The following is a 14,943-nucleotide window of genomic DNA, read 5'->3' as shown; positions in this document are numbered from 1 at the left end:
GTTTCTCTGCCGTTTCCACGGTGTCTGGACTGGTCCATTTCAGAACACATCAGGAGTTTACCGCCCCTTGATCCAGCCCAGACCAAACAGCGCCTCTGAGCCAGCGCTGAGCTCCAAGCCCAATGCGGGCGCCCCGTCGCTGGGCTCTGACCAGCAACAAAGCCGCCATCAGCGCACGGCTGGTCTTTGTGATTACAGGCCCAGTCTAAGTTTGTGTTGAGTCAGAGCCCTTGTCAGGTCAATATGCTACAGCACCGGAATTGAGTGGAGTTAGTGACGCACACTCAAGCCCCGCCCATCCACCCACCCAGCCCTCCCACACACTTACACACACACACACACACACACACACACCCATGCCCACACAGACACACATTCATGCGTACACACACATACGCATGCAAGCAAGCACACACACATGCAAGCGCACAAATGCGCACACACACACACATACTCACACACACTCATGCGTACACACACACAAACACATGCATGTCCACACACACACACACACACACACTCACACACTCAGAGACACATACGCACGCACACACACACACACAGACATAGGCATGGGAATGTACACGCACAGACACACATGCACACACACGCACACACACACAGACACACACAAACATAGGCATGGGAATGCACAAACACAGACACACACAAGCACACAGACACGCACACACATACACATGCCCAAACACATGCAAGCACGCACACACACACACACACACACACACACGTACACACACACACATACACACACACGCACACACACACGCACACACACACGCACACACACGCACACACTCTCTCTCTCTCTCGCTCGCGCTCTCTTCCTTAGCACATCTGTGTGAACACTAACAAATACTGGTGATATCACTCCACAGCTGTGCCTCTCACTCCCTGTTTCTGCCTCTCCAAATCCCTGTTTTAAGTCTCCCAACTCCCCCGTTTGTCCCCACCGTCCTCTCCCCCCTCTCTCTCCCTTTCTCTTCCCCCCTTCACTTCCTAAATTATTCTCTAAATTTTCTAGTTTCCTCGTCGCCCTCTCTTTCTCCTCCTTTATCTCACTCTCTAAAAATCTCTGCTCTGTCAGTGTTGGGTGGAGAGACTTGGCAAGGATTGAGACAGAGAATTATTTTGGAAAGATGAGGGGAAAAAGAGAAGGGGACTATTTCGGAGAGAAAGACCAAAAGAGAGATGGCATACTGTTTCTTTCCGGGGCCCTACTTCTGTTTATGCCTCTTTCTAACAGACCCCTCCCTCACTTTCCTAACTATAGCTGTCTCCGTCTGTCTCTCTGTCCCAAACTGAAACTCAATTCAAGGGCCCAAGCTGGTTTGGCAAACAACTGAGGCCTGCCAGGTCTTACAGCGGCCTGCGACCCAGCAACATCCAATAACAACGAAACACACGAGACACATGACTCCACCCACCACCCGCACTATCACACCTAACTCTGTAATGCCAAGTGTGTGTTTTAGTGTTTCAGTTTCATTTTTAGTGTGTTTTAGTGTTAAACTCTCTCTCTCTCTCTCTCACATGCACACACCCACACATTCACTCATTCTCACTCTCTCTCCCTCCCTCCCTCCCTCCTTCCCTCTCTCTCCCATCCTCCCTCACACACACACCCACTCATTCACTCACTCTCTCTCTCTCTCTCTCTCTCCCTCCTTCCCTCTCTCTCCTTCTCTCCCTCCCTCCCTCCCTCCCTCACCTTCAGTGAAGGGCTCCCAGGTGTACAGTCTCCCCATGAACTCCTGGCTGTCGAAGACTGAGCACTGCTCTGCTCTGGGGTCCACAGGTCGCCCAGGGCAGGACTGGGGGGGGGGGGGGGGTTAGGAGGGACAGAGAGACAGAGGGACATTACAAAATGGAAAATGTCTCACTCAGCATGATCCACACACTTTGGTATACATCTGATATATACACTGATGCATTAACGGCCATATGGAAATAATAGAAGTCTGGAACGGTGCACTGAGCCATAAATACTTTGTGTTTTGGTATTCAAGATTGAAATATTCAGGGATTTAGGACTACAGATGGATTCCAGAGAATCCGCCAAACTGCATTGAAACATATAGTCGGCGGTGAAGGGTGACCACGCTTTGCAGCAGCTGGCAGCTGGCAGCAGGCAGCGGGCAGCGGGCAGTGGGTGCGGTCAGCACTGTGGCCGTGGATGTGGGGTGTGCTCACCTCTAGTTCATCCCACAACGTATCAAACTTCTAACCAGCAAAACTGAGCGAACGTTCAACTGTCTTGAGCCCTTTTGCACTTGTCTCTCGACCTGGCCTCTCCGTCTGTAGCCCCTCCCCCCCCCCCCCTCACTCTCAGCAAATTGCTCCACTGTCCCTCCCCAGCACAGCTGCCTCAAGCAGCCGGCCAGTTTTCGCACACTTCACTGATCTGCACACAGACAAAAACACACACAGTCACACAGACACACACAGACATACATGGTCACGCACACAGTCAAACAGACACACATAGACACACAGTCATATAGGCACACACAATCACACACAAACAGTCACACATTCGTACACACACTCACAGTCACAAAGTCCCACACAGTCACACACACGCACAGAAAGAAGTATGCAGCACATTCCCAAAGACTGTTCCAAATGTTAGGTTTCCACGCTCCTTTAACTAATCCACACACATGCTGATCCATATATTAACCCATTTGTACGCATTTTCATAGAGCTACACATTACTGCTGCAGTTGAATTTCACACACACACACACACACACACATATCCCATGACCGAATCACACAACGGGTACATCAATCAACTATATTAGAGTATACGTCATTGAGAGAGCATGTGCCATGACACAGCTTAGGACAGCGTTACTGTGTGTGTGCGTGCGTGTGTGTGTGCGTGTGTGTGTGTGTGCGTGTCTGTCAGTGTGTTTGAGTGCCTTTTGCATCATTCAGAGGTTAAGTGTGTATGAAATGCGGCTAGTAATGGTTGTAAATATTTCTCCACGCTCTATAAACACTCCCTGACCCTACACTGATTGAATGGGAGTGCACATTTGAGTGCATATTTGTGTGGGTGTGTGCATGTGTGTGCGCGCGCATGTGTGTGTGTGTGCGTAGGAATGTGAGGAGGGGATTTTCAGAGAAAAGACAGAGATTGACAGTTGACGAGAGTAAGAGATCAGGTGTGAAGGGGGTAGTGGGAGAGGACAGGGGGAGAGAGCGAAGAGGAGGGAGAGAAAGGAGAGAGGGAGCTGAGGTGGAGGAGAGGAGACTAAGCGTAGAGGCTGAGGGTTACAGTGCTCCTCTCCTCTAACTGTCTCTGTAAACAGCACACTGAAGCAGAGCGAGTATAAACACACCGGCCCACAGACCAGAGGAATGAGACCAGCTTTATACACACACACACACACCACACACACACTCAGAGACACATACACACACACACACACACACACACACACTCATGATCACGTACACAGGCACAAACATGTGCACCATTTCCCGAAAACACACATATGCACCGACACACTACGTGCATGTGTCCCATTTCCCAAGATTCCCGAGTGCGCAGGCACGCATGCAAATGCGCACGCTGGCAAGCATGCAGGCACACGCCTCCACAGTCACAGGCATGCACACGCAAGACCGCAGCCAATTACCCCCCATACCCCACATCACCCCTTCCAACACCCCCCACCCCCCACCCACCCACCCACACACAGACACACACACACACACAAAGGAACACAGACACCGAGACGCCTGCCAGTTCACACATGCATTCGCACACACGCAAACTCCAGAGCGCAAGCCGTTGCAACACGGGACAGTACGCAGCACGTCCACTCAGGCCTGCTGTCGTTTCCCTGTTGATCAGGCTGCAGTTTTATCCCAGGGGGAAAGAACACATCCTGCAAAAACCAATTACTACAGCTAGCCTTCCACAGGGGCCAAACAGGCTTCGGACAAGAGCAACGTCCCACCCAAGAGTTTCACACCACCCACCACCCACCACCCACCCCTGACCGCCCCCCCCCCCCCCCCCCCCCCCCAGTCCTAAACTCAGTCCAGCATCCAGCGCAGCCCTACTTACAATCACTCCCAATTAGGAGCTGCAGTCATTCCCAAAAAAAAAAACTGCAAGAGGCAGGCCAGCCATTACCGCTACAGCGCGGTGCCAAAAGTCAATGCCGCCATCGAGCGACCCGCCGACGCGGGTCGATATTTTTTCCTCAGCCAATCGCACTTTGCCACAGCGCCCCACGTGCCAAAACCGGCGCGCGGAGCAGAGCGGTGTCCGTTACCTGCGAGGGCCCTGAATGAAAGGTGGCGGGCTCCTGGGGTGCTGAGTGTACACAGCTGTGGCCGGGGGGGGGTAGGGGGCGGTTTACCGCCGCACGTCCGACGGTAAATCTGGCCGATGTGGCCTCTGCTCGTTCCTCAACGCGCATCGTGCCAAGCCCTGGCCTTTGACACAACAGAGTAAATATTTGTTCAGCAGCCGGGGGAGGGGGAGGAGGGGGAGGGGGGGGGGAGGGTGGAAAAGTTTGGGAGAGGGGCAGTGTTTCTCAATGGCTCCATTCTCTTCAGAAAGAAGCCAGATCAAAGTTTACCCCTCTGCCCTGCCTTTCTCTCTCTCCCTCGCTCTTTCTCTCTCTCCCTCGCTCTTTCTCTCTCTCCCTCGCTCTTTCTCGCCCCGTCTCTCTCTCCGTCGGTGTGCTCTTCTCACCCTCCGCTGAGCGCTCGCTCTCCTCGCTCGTCCCCGTGTTTTCCTCTTTCCACGCGTCCCCCTTTCTCTCCCCTGCACACTTCCGTTTCCCTTCCCGACTCCCGTCTCTCATTCGCTCCCTCCGTCCGTTCGTTCCAAAACAGTGCACTCTTTCATTCCACAACGACACGACTGCATCACTTCCCCATCCCCCCACTCCAACCCCTCTCTTCCACAGCCTTTTACTTTCATTTCCCCCTTGACTTTTCCCCCCATTCCCTCATCCCTCCACCCCCCCACCTACACACACACACACGCACATACATACACACACACACACACGCACGCACGCACGCACACACACGCACACACACACACCCACACATGCACATACACACACCCACACACACCCACACATGCACATACACACACACGCACATACACACACACACACACACACACACACGCACACGCACATACATACACACACACACACACACACACACACACACACGCACATACATACACACACACACACACCCACACATGCACATACACACACACACACACACACACACGCACGCACACACACACATACACACACACACACACACATCTATAATAAACGCAGGCTAGCAGAACCACAAATATATGAGGACAAAAGCATGAGCACGATAAAATACCAACAACCATACATGGTTATAAAGACAGAGGCCCAGAGCCAGATAGATGCGCATGAATTCACTCATACTCCCACACGAAACACACACATCCGCGTGCACACACACACACACACGCACGCACACAAGCACACAGACACACACACACACACACAAGCACAGAAACACACACACAAGCACACAGACACACACACACACAAGCACAGACACATACACATACAAATGCACACAGGCACACACACACACATACGCACACACACGCACACACACACACACACACAGACACACACACACACACACACGCACGCAGACACACACACAGCCACATACACAGACAAAACCCAGGGACACAGACTCATACATCACAGGACCATTATGAATGTTACTGGCTGGGAGCACCTACACCTCGTCCAACAGCTGAACGCACAAGTGGCAGCATCTGCACTGCAGCCCTGCTGACACCAATCTGCACCGAGATTACAAAGCACTTTGTGACACTGCACTCCAGCGTGCATTACCCAGCATGCCACAGGGCTTTGGGGGGGGGGGGGGAATGCTCTACTGATACACAAGCACAAATAAACCCGTGATAAGCCCCCGACAGATATTACTGTACACGTGGACTGACACGTCTCTCTCTCTGGAACACTTCACTTCAATAACGTAGAAACCGCAGAACCGTAGAAACGAAACCAAACACGCTATGCCGCAAGGACCTTTCTCGCCGAGGCTCTTTCACCCCGCTGTGCTTCTGCGAAAACCCACAGATGTCAAACCCGTGACTCCGGTCCGCCATTTCTCACTCACACCAGGAAGATCTAAGGTTTACAATAACACACAAGGAGACAGAGTTTCGTCCTGCGAAGACAGTACAAACCGGTGAATAATTACACTGTTTACTAACGGGGGGGAAGAGTCCAGACCTCCGTTACTGGGCTGTTTTCGGTTACTCAAACGAGGGACGTCCGGTGCTCACCTGTTCGCTGCACCTCCGGTACTCCTTCTCTGGTCCACGGCACTTGAGATGCTGAGGGGCCACGTGGGGCCCCCAGTGCCCCCCAGCGTGCCCTCCTTGCGGCCCCCCCTCCCCCTGCCCGCCGGGGTGCTGCGGCAGCCAGACGTCGGGGTCCGGGGGGGCGGTGTGCTGAGGGGAGCGGGGGCGGGACAGGGGCAGGGAAGCAGGAAGGCTGTGGGGGGGCTCTCTGTGCGGTGAGAAGCGGCTGACGGAGGAGGAAGAGAAGGGCGGGGGGACGGGGGGAGGGACCCGTCTGTCAGTCTGTCTGTCTCGGTTGGTTTGCGGGTGTCTGGGGGCATGGCTGCCGCCGTGTGTGGGCCTGTATCTCTCCGCCTGCCTGCCGGGGTTCCTGTCAGCCTGTCTGTCCGTCTGTCTGGAGCCGCCAGTGTCTGCGCTTACGCCCGTCTGCCTGGGACTCTCCCTCGCCCCCTGTCCGTCAGGCGGGCTGTCCGTGGGTCTGGCTGCCTGGGGGGGCTCCGCTCTGGCTGTGGGGGAGGCGGTGCCCTCCCCCGCCGTCCCGTCCCGTCCCTGCCCCTCCCCCGGGTCCTCGGCTCCCCCGCCGCCCTCGGCCTCCCTGTTTCCCACTCGTCCCTCCTCTCCGTTCCCTCGCTCCCCCTCTCCCTCGCCTTCCCCCTCTTCCTTCCTCCGCCTGACGGCCCCGCTTTCCGCCGGGGCCCCGTCCGCGCCGAGCGGCCGCTCTCGCCCCTCTGGCCCCTCTTCCTCCGGCTCGGGGGCGGCCGTGGTGCCGTTGCCCCCGCGGCGGGCGGCGTGGCGCGCGTTCCTGTTGGGCCGAAGCAGGGGCAGGGAGAAGGGCACTCTGCCGTAGCCAAACTGCCCCGGGCGAATGGGGGAGCCGGAGGAAGCCGACCTGAGCGGGAGACAAAGAGCAGAGAATAACGGCGGGGAAGGAGGGAGAAACAGAGAGGGAGAGACAGAGGGAGAAACACAGAGGGAGAAACAGAGAGCAGGGCACTGGAGGAGGAGGAGGGCGAGCACTGACAGAACACAGGAACGCACAGACATCCGCACTGTGTGCTTTAACAGGGACAGGGAGACAGAGGAAACCCGGCGTGTGCATGGCGGGGGTAGTCGGATGCAGTTTACTTTGGCACCCTCCCTCATTCTGGGGTGAATGAGGTGGACATAATGAAGGCATCTGTGAAACTGTTTCGGTATGACTAGAAATCAAAGGAATGAGCAACACAAACAAAAAATCACTTCTTTATTAGGTAGCAGCGTTTGTTCTAAGCACGCAAAAAAATTTGAATTTATCATCCTCACTTGACACAGAAGGGAATTCAAGTATTTTAATATAAACTCCCCACGCAGTTGTAGCATTACATAGTTCCCTGGGGAAAATAATTCTTCTTACCTTCTTGAAGATGCCGCATCCCGACTGGTCACCGCTGATCTCCTGCTCCCGCCCCCTCCGGCTCTGCCTGCCCCGTGATTGGCCGTCCGCGTGGAAGCCCTTCTTTGGCCATAGCTGAGTGAGGAGGAAGGGAACGAGGGCGGGCGGTAAATGGAGACCGGCTCCTGATTGGGCGGGGGGAATTCCGGCCGGTAAAACGGAGCCGCGGGATTGGCCCGATCTGCGGTGGCCGCCCCCGGATCGGTCCTGTAGATGGATATCCCAGGATTCTGATTGGGTCTCAGCGCAGGGGTGAAGAAAGGTGGCCTTTCGCCACCCCCAAACTGGGATGGGTCGGGGTACTGGGAGGGGTAATAGGGGCGTATGGCTGAAATGACGGGAGTGTGGTTGGGGAGTCCTTGTGGCAAAAAGGAAGGTGCCCCCCAGGTCTGAGGGATTCGGGGCGGGGGCAGGCACTGCCTCCGCCTCTCTGACACCCCCACGCCACAGCTCTGCGAGCAGTCAGTCCAGGTGGTCCATGGACCCCACACCCCCTCCTGCGCCTCCCTTTCCAGGGCCTGGCGAGACTTTCTACCAGCAGCCTGCAATAAGCATGTAATAAACAAAACCAGCGTTGTAGCGAATATGCAATGCGCAGCGCAACATCAGATTCACTCATTTACCCAATATTACAAAAACAAAAATCAGCCGGGAAAGCAACAAGATATAATAATTATAGTAGGAAACAAGCAATCACCATACAATCACTTTTGAAGACACAGTGTTTGTATGAGCAATGGCCTCAGGCACACACTATGTTATTTACATTCTTACAGCATTTTGCTGGTGCTCTCATCCAGAGCGACTTACACTGAGTGCTAATGAATAAAAGGCCTGGATTCACAAATCAGAAACATCCCAAGTAATGATGAATGAATATTGCAATGGAAATCCTCAATTAACATGTGGAAGAGAAGGTAGGGAAAGGGAGGGGTTTTAAGGGATAGGGGAATACAGGGAAGATGGAGGGGGGGGGGGCATATGGAAGAAGGGCATGGAAATCATGCTGGAGAAGCACGTTTGTGGTATATCACAAACATAATTGTTTATGATACGCCACAAACAATTCACTTAAGATTTATGCAAGCTACGGAAAACAACGTTCAGTCACACAAAAAGCATGCCACTCTGGTGGTTGTTGAAAATACAGAAGTTATGGGTACATCAATAGTTGACTGAGAAACACCAATTGCTGAGTCAAAAGCAAATGGGTGCTATTTAAACTTTGACACTGATGTCAACCCACAGACCGTTGTTTCATTATTATTATTATTATTATTATTATTATTATTATTATTATTGCCGTCAGTTATTATAAGTAGTAATAATATTTTTTCAATTTTCCAATTAAATAATAACTCACTTGCTTTTCTCCTCTGGTCAGAGACACGGTAATCAACGCATAACTCCACACCAAGTAAAGTCTGAAACACAGATGGGAGAGAGAGATAAAGTTCAAAGGGAGTTGCCATAAACAAAGCAAACTGTGTATTTCTATGGCATACTTTCACATTCTTTAAATGTAGGTTATTGAAGGAATCCAGCCGGCGCGCGGTTTCAGCGGTTCTTTCATATGATGATGAGTTAAAATACCACACAGCCGACATACATAGCCTGTATATTCCAATAAATCTTCAGGGACAGTGGCCGTCCTAAAATGAAACACATCATGTGCTGCTTTTCCCACACCCGCTAATGTGACCAAGAACAACAGCTAATTTATCTCAGCGGGGTTCAAACAAGCTCCACAACTCCTCAGCATGGCGATTTTCATGGTTCGTACTTGCATATTTCCTCAACCAGCAGTTTGAATTACTCTACTAATTCAGTGTCGATAAAAAACGGTGTATGTTGCTGCACTACAGAATGTCACACTGGTCTGGTTACGATAGCTATTTTCTGCATTTTTCTGGAGTACCGCGACACACAGCAACGAAACTTAAGTCAACCATCAACCCCGCCACAGGACAGTTAAATACACCACAAACCAGTTCCTAATGCACCACTCGCCACACGGTGAGAGCTAACATTAAACACGCTTCACCACACCGTGGAGGGCTACACTTGCAGTGCGCGAGAGTCCACCGTAGACTACACAATTAAATTGCAAAAACCCAGAATTACAGCCTACTGAAATTGAACAGAGTCGCTGAAGCCGCAATAATGACCCCCTACCACTGTCCACGTTTTCATTGCCGCTACAGTGGCAGATTGTAGAATAAACTCAGTCAGAAACCTTAGAAAATCACGCACGCTTAAACCTCGCCTGGGGCTGAATTTCACATTGTGCTCAAGCGTGGGGTTAATAAAGCACATACATTCACAACTCCGGGGTTTAAACTTAAAAACACATCTTCTCTCAAACCAAGTTTTTTTATTGACACTAATACCAAAACCCGCGATTTCTCAGGTCACAAATTAAATTAGGATTTATTCAGTAAATTTATTCATGCTACCAAGATAAGTATAGCCTATACATCGCAATAGCGTGCGCGAACAGCAACAACAGTTGGTTATTCGTTCAGTCACCGTACTTACCTGCGATGGATTCCGGTCCCCATTCTCTTCAGACGTGTCGGTATAGTCCTTCGTCAAAGGCTTTGGAAAAGAGCAGAACAGATCTTCTGTTGCGGACCCTGTAACGTGCGATCCTTATAGTTGCCTACAACTTTTCTGGAGTGGTATGGGGATTTCCTTCCCGAGTGCCCAGTCTTTCGATGACCCCCTTCTCTCCCTGTCACACTCACCCCCCCGTTTTCTGTGTGAGGAAAATTCTGTGGTTTCCCCCCCTCTCGTTCAGTCGACAACTTCTTTTTGTCCTTGTTTTAAATTGGTGTGACGTTTAGCAGCTGGGGGGGGGGGGCTGAAAGGGCAAAAAGGATTCTGAATTTGCAGATTACACAACTCTTTCACACACCCTGTTACTCCGCGCAGAAACACGCTAATCTATCAAGCAAGAGGGTGCTCGAGTTAAAAGCAGCTTTAGATTGCAGTTGAACCGTATCCTATTAGGATGTGTTGTGGTTACAATTATCGCCATACTGTGATATCTCTGTTGCAAACGCCAATGTGTCGATTGAAGACTGCATACACATAAATAATTTATCAAATTAAGGCTATTGTAGACAGCATCTTCAATCGTACGGTTTACAGGTCTTTGGATTTCGAGACTACCGGAGTTTTTAACAGACCAATAACGTATAATTCATCAATTTCATGACGTCACCAAACAGCGCTTTGTTAATATGTTAGCGCAACTTTGGATGAAATTTCGACGAAGCTTTGAAGAAAATTATAATGTTCCAGCCGGATCGTTCCGCTAACGCCCAGGCGAAGCCTTGGCCATACTGATGCAAAATACGGAATGTTGATAACGGTATCCCACGAGGGGAGTCAGTCAGATGAAAGTGATTTGACTTAGGAATATTTGAGAAAAAACAGATTGAAAAGTGAGAGCATTTGTTTTTTCAGCTGTCGATAAGCCTTTTGCCATTTCCTGGCAGTAGAGGAGATACTATGGGTAAGCAGTGCTGTCGAGTGCCTGTTATGGATTTGGTCACGGATCTGTAGAATTCTATCTTATTGGGACGTCGACGTCAATATGACGGTGACAGAAGCATGCTTCTGAACTTGGAATCAGTGTTATCTTCTTGGTTTACGACAATAAAACTATTATAATGATGAACATATTTACTCAGTGAATGCACTGTCTGGTCATGATATTGGTATATATAATTTAAAAATCAAATATTTGTCTGTACGAAAGTCAGTTTAGGTAAGCATGAAGACAGTGCAAGTCATGTTAACACCTTTGCGTCCGTTTGTGCAGGGAGTTTGTTTGTAGCTTTAGTTGAATCAGTGTTTTAAAATATAAAATCCATGATCCATAAATGGTAGCCTATTGAAACATATTTTCTGTGAAAGCCACGAGCGAAATAAATAACAAAAACTTATTTTGGGGCATTTTGTGTCTATAGTAATCAAATAAATCTAGGCCGATAAGAAAGATTTAAAATCAGTGAACAAGCTTGATGTGGCAGTGCCAGAATATCAGTGAAGGGCACAGGTATCAATGTGCCAGTCCACAGTGGACCGCAAAAACCCGAAGAGATGAGTGCTTTTCCTGATTTCATTTTCATGAAGCACCCAAATATAAATCCACCCCCTGCCTCCCACCCTTCCTTCCTTCACCCCCCAAGTCAGGAAAGGAACGTCTGTAAGAAACGCGAAAGCCACCCGCGGTGCCAACGTGCCATGTACCATGTCGCGGAGTTGGGTAATCTAACCGCAGGGTCAGTGAACCGGCGCGTCCGACCCTGTTATTAGCGGCGTGCCTATCAGTGAATCACTGTTAGCATTACCGCGCCTATCAGCGTGTATCGGTGCTGGTGCGGTGCAAGGGCCCTGTTATTTGTCTCAGATCGCTGCTGTGACTAATTACATCACAGGCCAGGGCAGATCCCTCCACCGGGGCTATTATTTCACCCGCCATCAGCACCCATTTTCTTTTCGCTCGCGTGCAGATTGTCGGGGGGAATGCCCTCGCGCAAAGCCGACATGCTCAGGGAGCCCAACAGGGAGCTTGACACTGTTGATCTTGCAGAGATCTTTGAGGCAGCGGTAAAAAACAGAGGGGAAAAATGTAATGTAAAGCACCAGGGCGTCGTTAATAATTGACTTTATTTGTGAGGGTTGTTAGAAAGTATTGACACTGAGAAATCCCACAAATTATCATCCTTCAGATAGTATTATTATACTCTATGATTACATCAACCATGCACATGATAACAAGTCATAGTGACCACTAAACGAACACAAATACCCAAATTGTTTCTTATCATAATAGTTATGCAAGAGAAATATAGGCAAGCAGCAAACAGAGAGAATTAAAAATGGAGAGAGAGAAAGAGTAAATGGTGGGAGAGGTAGAAATGGAAATGTGTCAGAATCAGAAATGTGTCAAGAGCCACATGGGGTCAATATTTACTTCAGCCCTAATGATACTGCAGACTGGATAAAAGGAGTGTCCATTTGCATGTGTGTGCTAGAGATACAGAAAGGAGGACCTGCATTTGAATTGGAACATTAGGTTGCCCATTGAACTCTCTGAACAGAATGGCAGTAACTTCTTTAAAAAGGGAGACATTCAAGTTCGTTATTGGTATGTTTGCTTCTTTTACTTTAAAAACATGTCCAGCTATGTTACTTTGACCCTGCATACGGCTGTCCATGGCTACACTGCTTCAGCAGCAGATCATTTTGTCATGCCAACAAAAGCAAAGTGAATATAATTAGAATGGAAAGATGGAAAGAAAAAGAGAGACAGAGAACAATGGAGGTTGGAAGGGAGCGAGCAGTACTGTTGTTACTGCCACGGGCACTTTCAGAGTGATGTTAATTGGCTCATAAGACTGTATAATGGATTTGCTCAAATTCTTGCACGAAGAGAGATTCGTTCCACTGCATGTACTGCAAACGTATCCATGCATACGCTGTACAAACACACATAAATGTATAGACATGCATACATTACCGCAACAACACAAAGAAGCAATTGGCCCTGGCTCATAATTTGGTGCCACATAGTCTGGTGTGGTCAGTCCACGGATCTTAAGTTCAGCACAGTGTTATTCTGAGCCTTGTTACTTTGGGCCCCTCAAGTACATCAGAATGGCGAACCAGAAGTATATAGCCTACTATAGACCATAAGGTCAGGTCTGTAGAATGGACTGAATTGACTTCTCTGAATACTGAATCACTAAAGGCAATCCAGCAGCTATGTATATCTGTCTGCTGCAGGCCGCTGTGTAACATAGCTACTGCGGAACAATAGGAGGTACAGTGCATGACAGTGCATAGCGACAGTTGATAAGGAACACACCTGCATTCCAGACTAAGAGGGGGGTTCCTCCCAACCCTGCATTGCTAAACTTCCATCTGCTCTCTATTAGAAGAGCATATTTACACAAACTCCAGTTGGTTTTATCCACCTTCAGAAATATTTAACTTATTCACAAGACTATTGAAACACTGCCCAACATTATTTAGATACTCAGACTGGCACATAAAGGTTTTGTGAATTCAGTCCCAGCACTTATCAGAAGTGCTTTTTTTCTTCTTTCCTTGTTTTTTTACACGCCAATGAAATAAATAAAGCTATTATGTTTTACACGGGTACATCATAGGTAACATCTATTTTGGTAATTGACCTTACACGGATTTAACAGGTGAGCATGGATGTGAATGTATAAAACCTGCAAGGGAACCTGAGAAAGGTGGTTTTGTTTCACCCTAGGTGTTGGAATGCCTGCTCCTTAATTGCAATAGTAGTCTAAACAAGTGCAACTTATTCAAGTGAACTACCACAGAGCAAAATGACAAACATGCTACAGACTCTCTGGAAACTTCAAGCTCTCCCCTTCTTTATTTCACACAAATGTAGTCAATTAAATGCAGAATTTACCCTGCAGATGGGGTGTGCAGGGGTGGGATCTGGCTCTGTTCTTTTAAAATTATCTCTTCCACTCTCACAAACCAAACTTGGTCTATGGGGATTTAATAGAATGCTAGACTTCTCTTTTCTCTCTCTCTCTCTCGCTTCTATCTTGCTTTCTTGCACATCGCCAATGAGGTGAATCTTGGAATTGTAGGTTTTGGCAGGTGCATGCTGGTTGGTCCCACTCTGTCTCTGGATCCACCACATAAATTCTCCTGAATAAAATACAGTACGAGTTGGACTGCTCGATGAACGGTATCGAATGTTAGAACACGAATCATTTCCACTGGAGCTGGCAACGGGCCTACATCCAAATTCGAAACTGATGCTCTGCACCTCCCTCCTTTCCTTGCAAATAATTAGCCCAGCAGGCTTGAACAGCTTCAAATCTATCACTATTCACAGAAAACACAAAGCTCAAAATTGCTCATGGTTTCCACAAACACCAGAGCACTTCTCACGAAACGCCCATCTTTCGGTCCTTACTATGGTGATCCCATTGCTTTCCTTTCCTTCTATACATGTCCTTCACTCCTGCGAACCTGCTTTATATCGGAAAAATGGGGACAAGCGAGATTTTGTTTTTAGATTGGCATTGATTGATTAACAATCGGGGGCCGACAGA

At 49.4% G+C, this 14,943-nt stretch overlaps 1 protein-coding gene across 1 annotated transcript in view; it reads right to left on the bottom strand.

Annotated features, from left to right (window-relative positions):
• The window catches only part of adamtsl4 (ADAMTS-like 4), a 25,073-nt gene extending 14,419 nt beyond the window's left edge, over positions 1-10,654 (bottom strand). Inside the window, exons 1-5 of the mRNA XM_035386291.1 lie at positions 10,361-10,654; positions 9,186-9,246; positions 7,784-8,364; positions 6,373-7,279; positions 1,730-1,832 (exon numbers count right to left, since the gene is read on the bottom strand). Coding sequence (XP_035242182.1) covers positions 1,730-1,832; positions 6,373-7,279; positions 7,784-8,364; positions 9,186-9,246; positions 10,361-10,383 — 1,675 coding nt within the window. The 5' untranslated portion in view covers positions 10,384-10,654. The remainder of the gene's footprint in view (positions 1-1,729; positions 1,833-6,372; positions 7,280-7,783; positions 8,365-9,185; positions 9,247-10,360) is intronic.
• Between the last annotated feature and the right edge of the window lie 4,289 nt (positions 10,655-14,943).

This window comes from Anguilla anguilla, chromosome 1, assembly GCF_013347855.1.
Source record: "Anguilla anguilla isolate fAngAng1 chromosome 1, fAngAng1.pri, whole genome shotgun sequence".
In the NCBI taxonomy this organism is placed as follows: domain Eukaryota; kingdom Metazoa; phylum Chordata; class Actinopteri; order Anguilliformes; family Anguillidae; genus Anguilla; species Anguilla anguilla.
The sequence above is the reverse complement of the archived record's forward strand: the minus strand, read 5'-3'. Positions and strand labels throughout refer to the sequence as shown.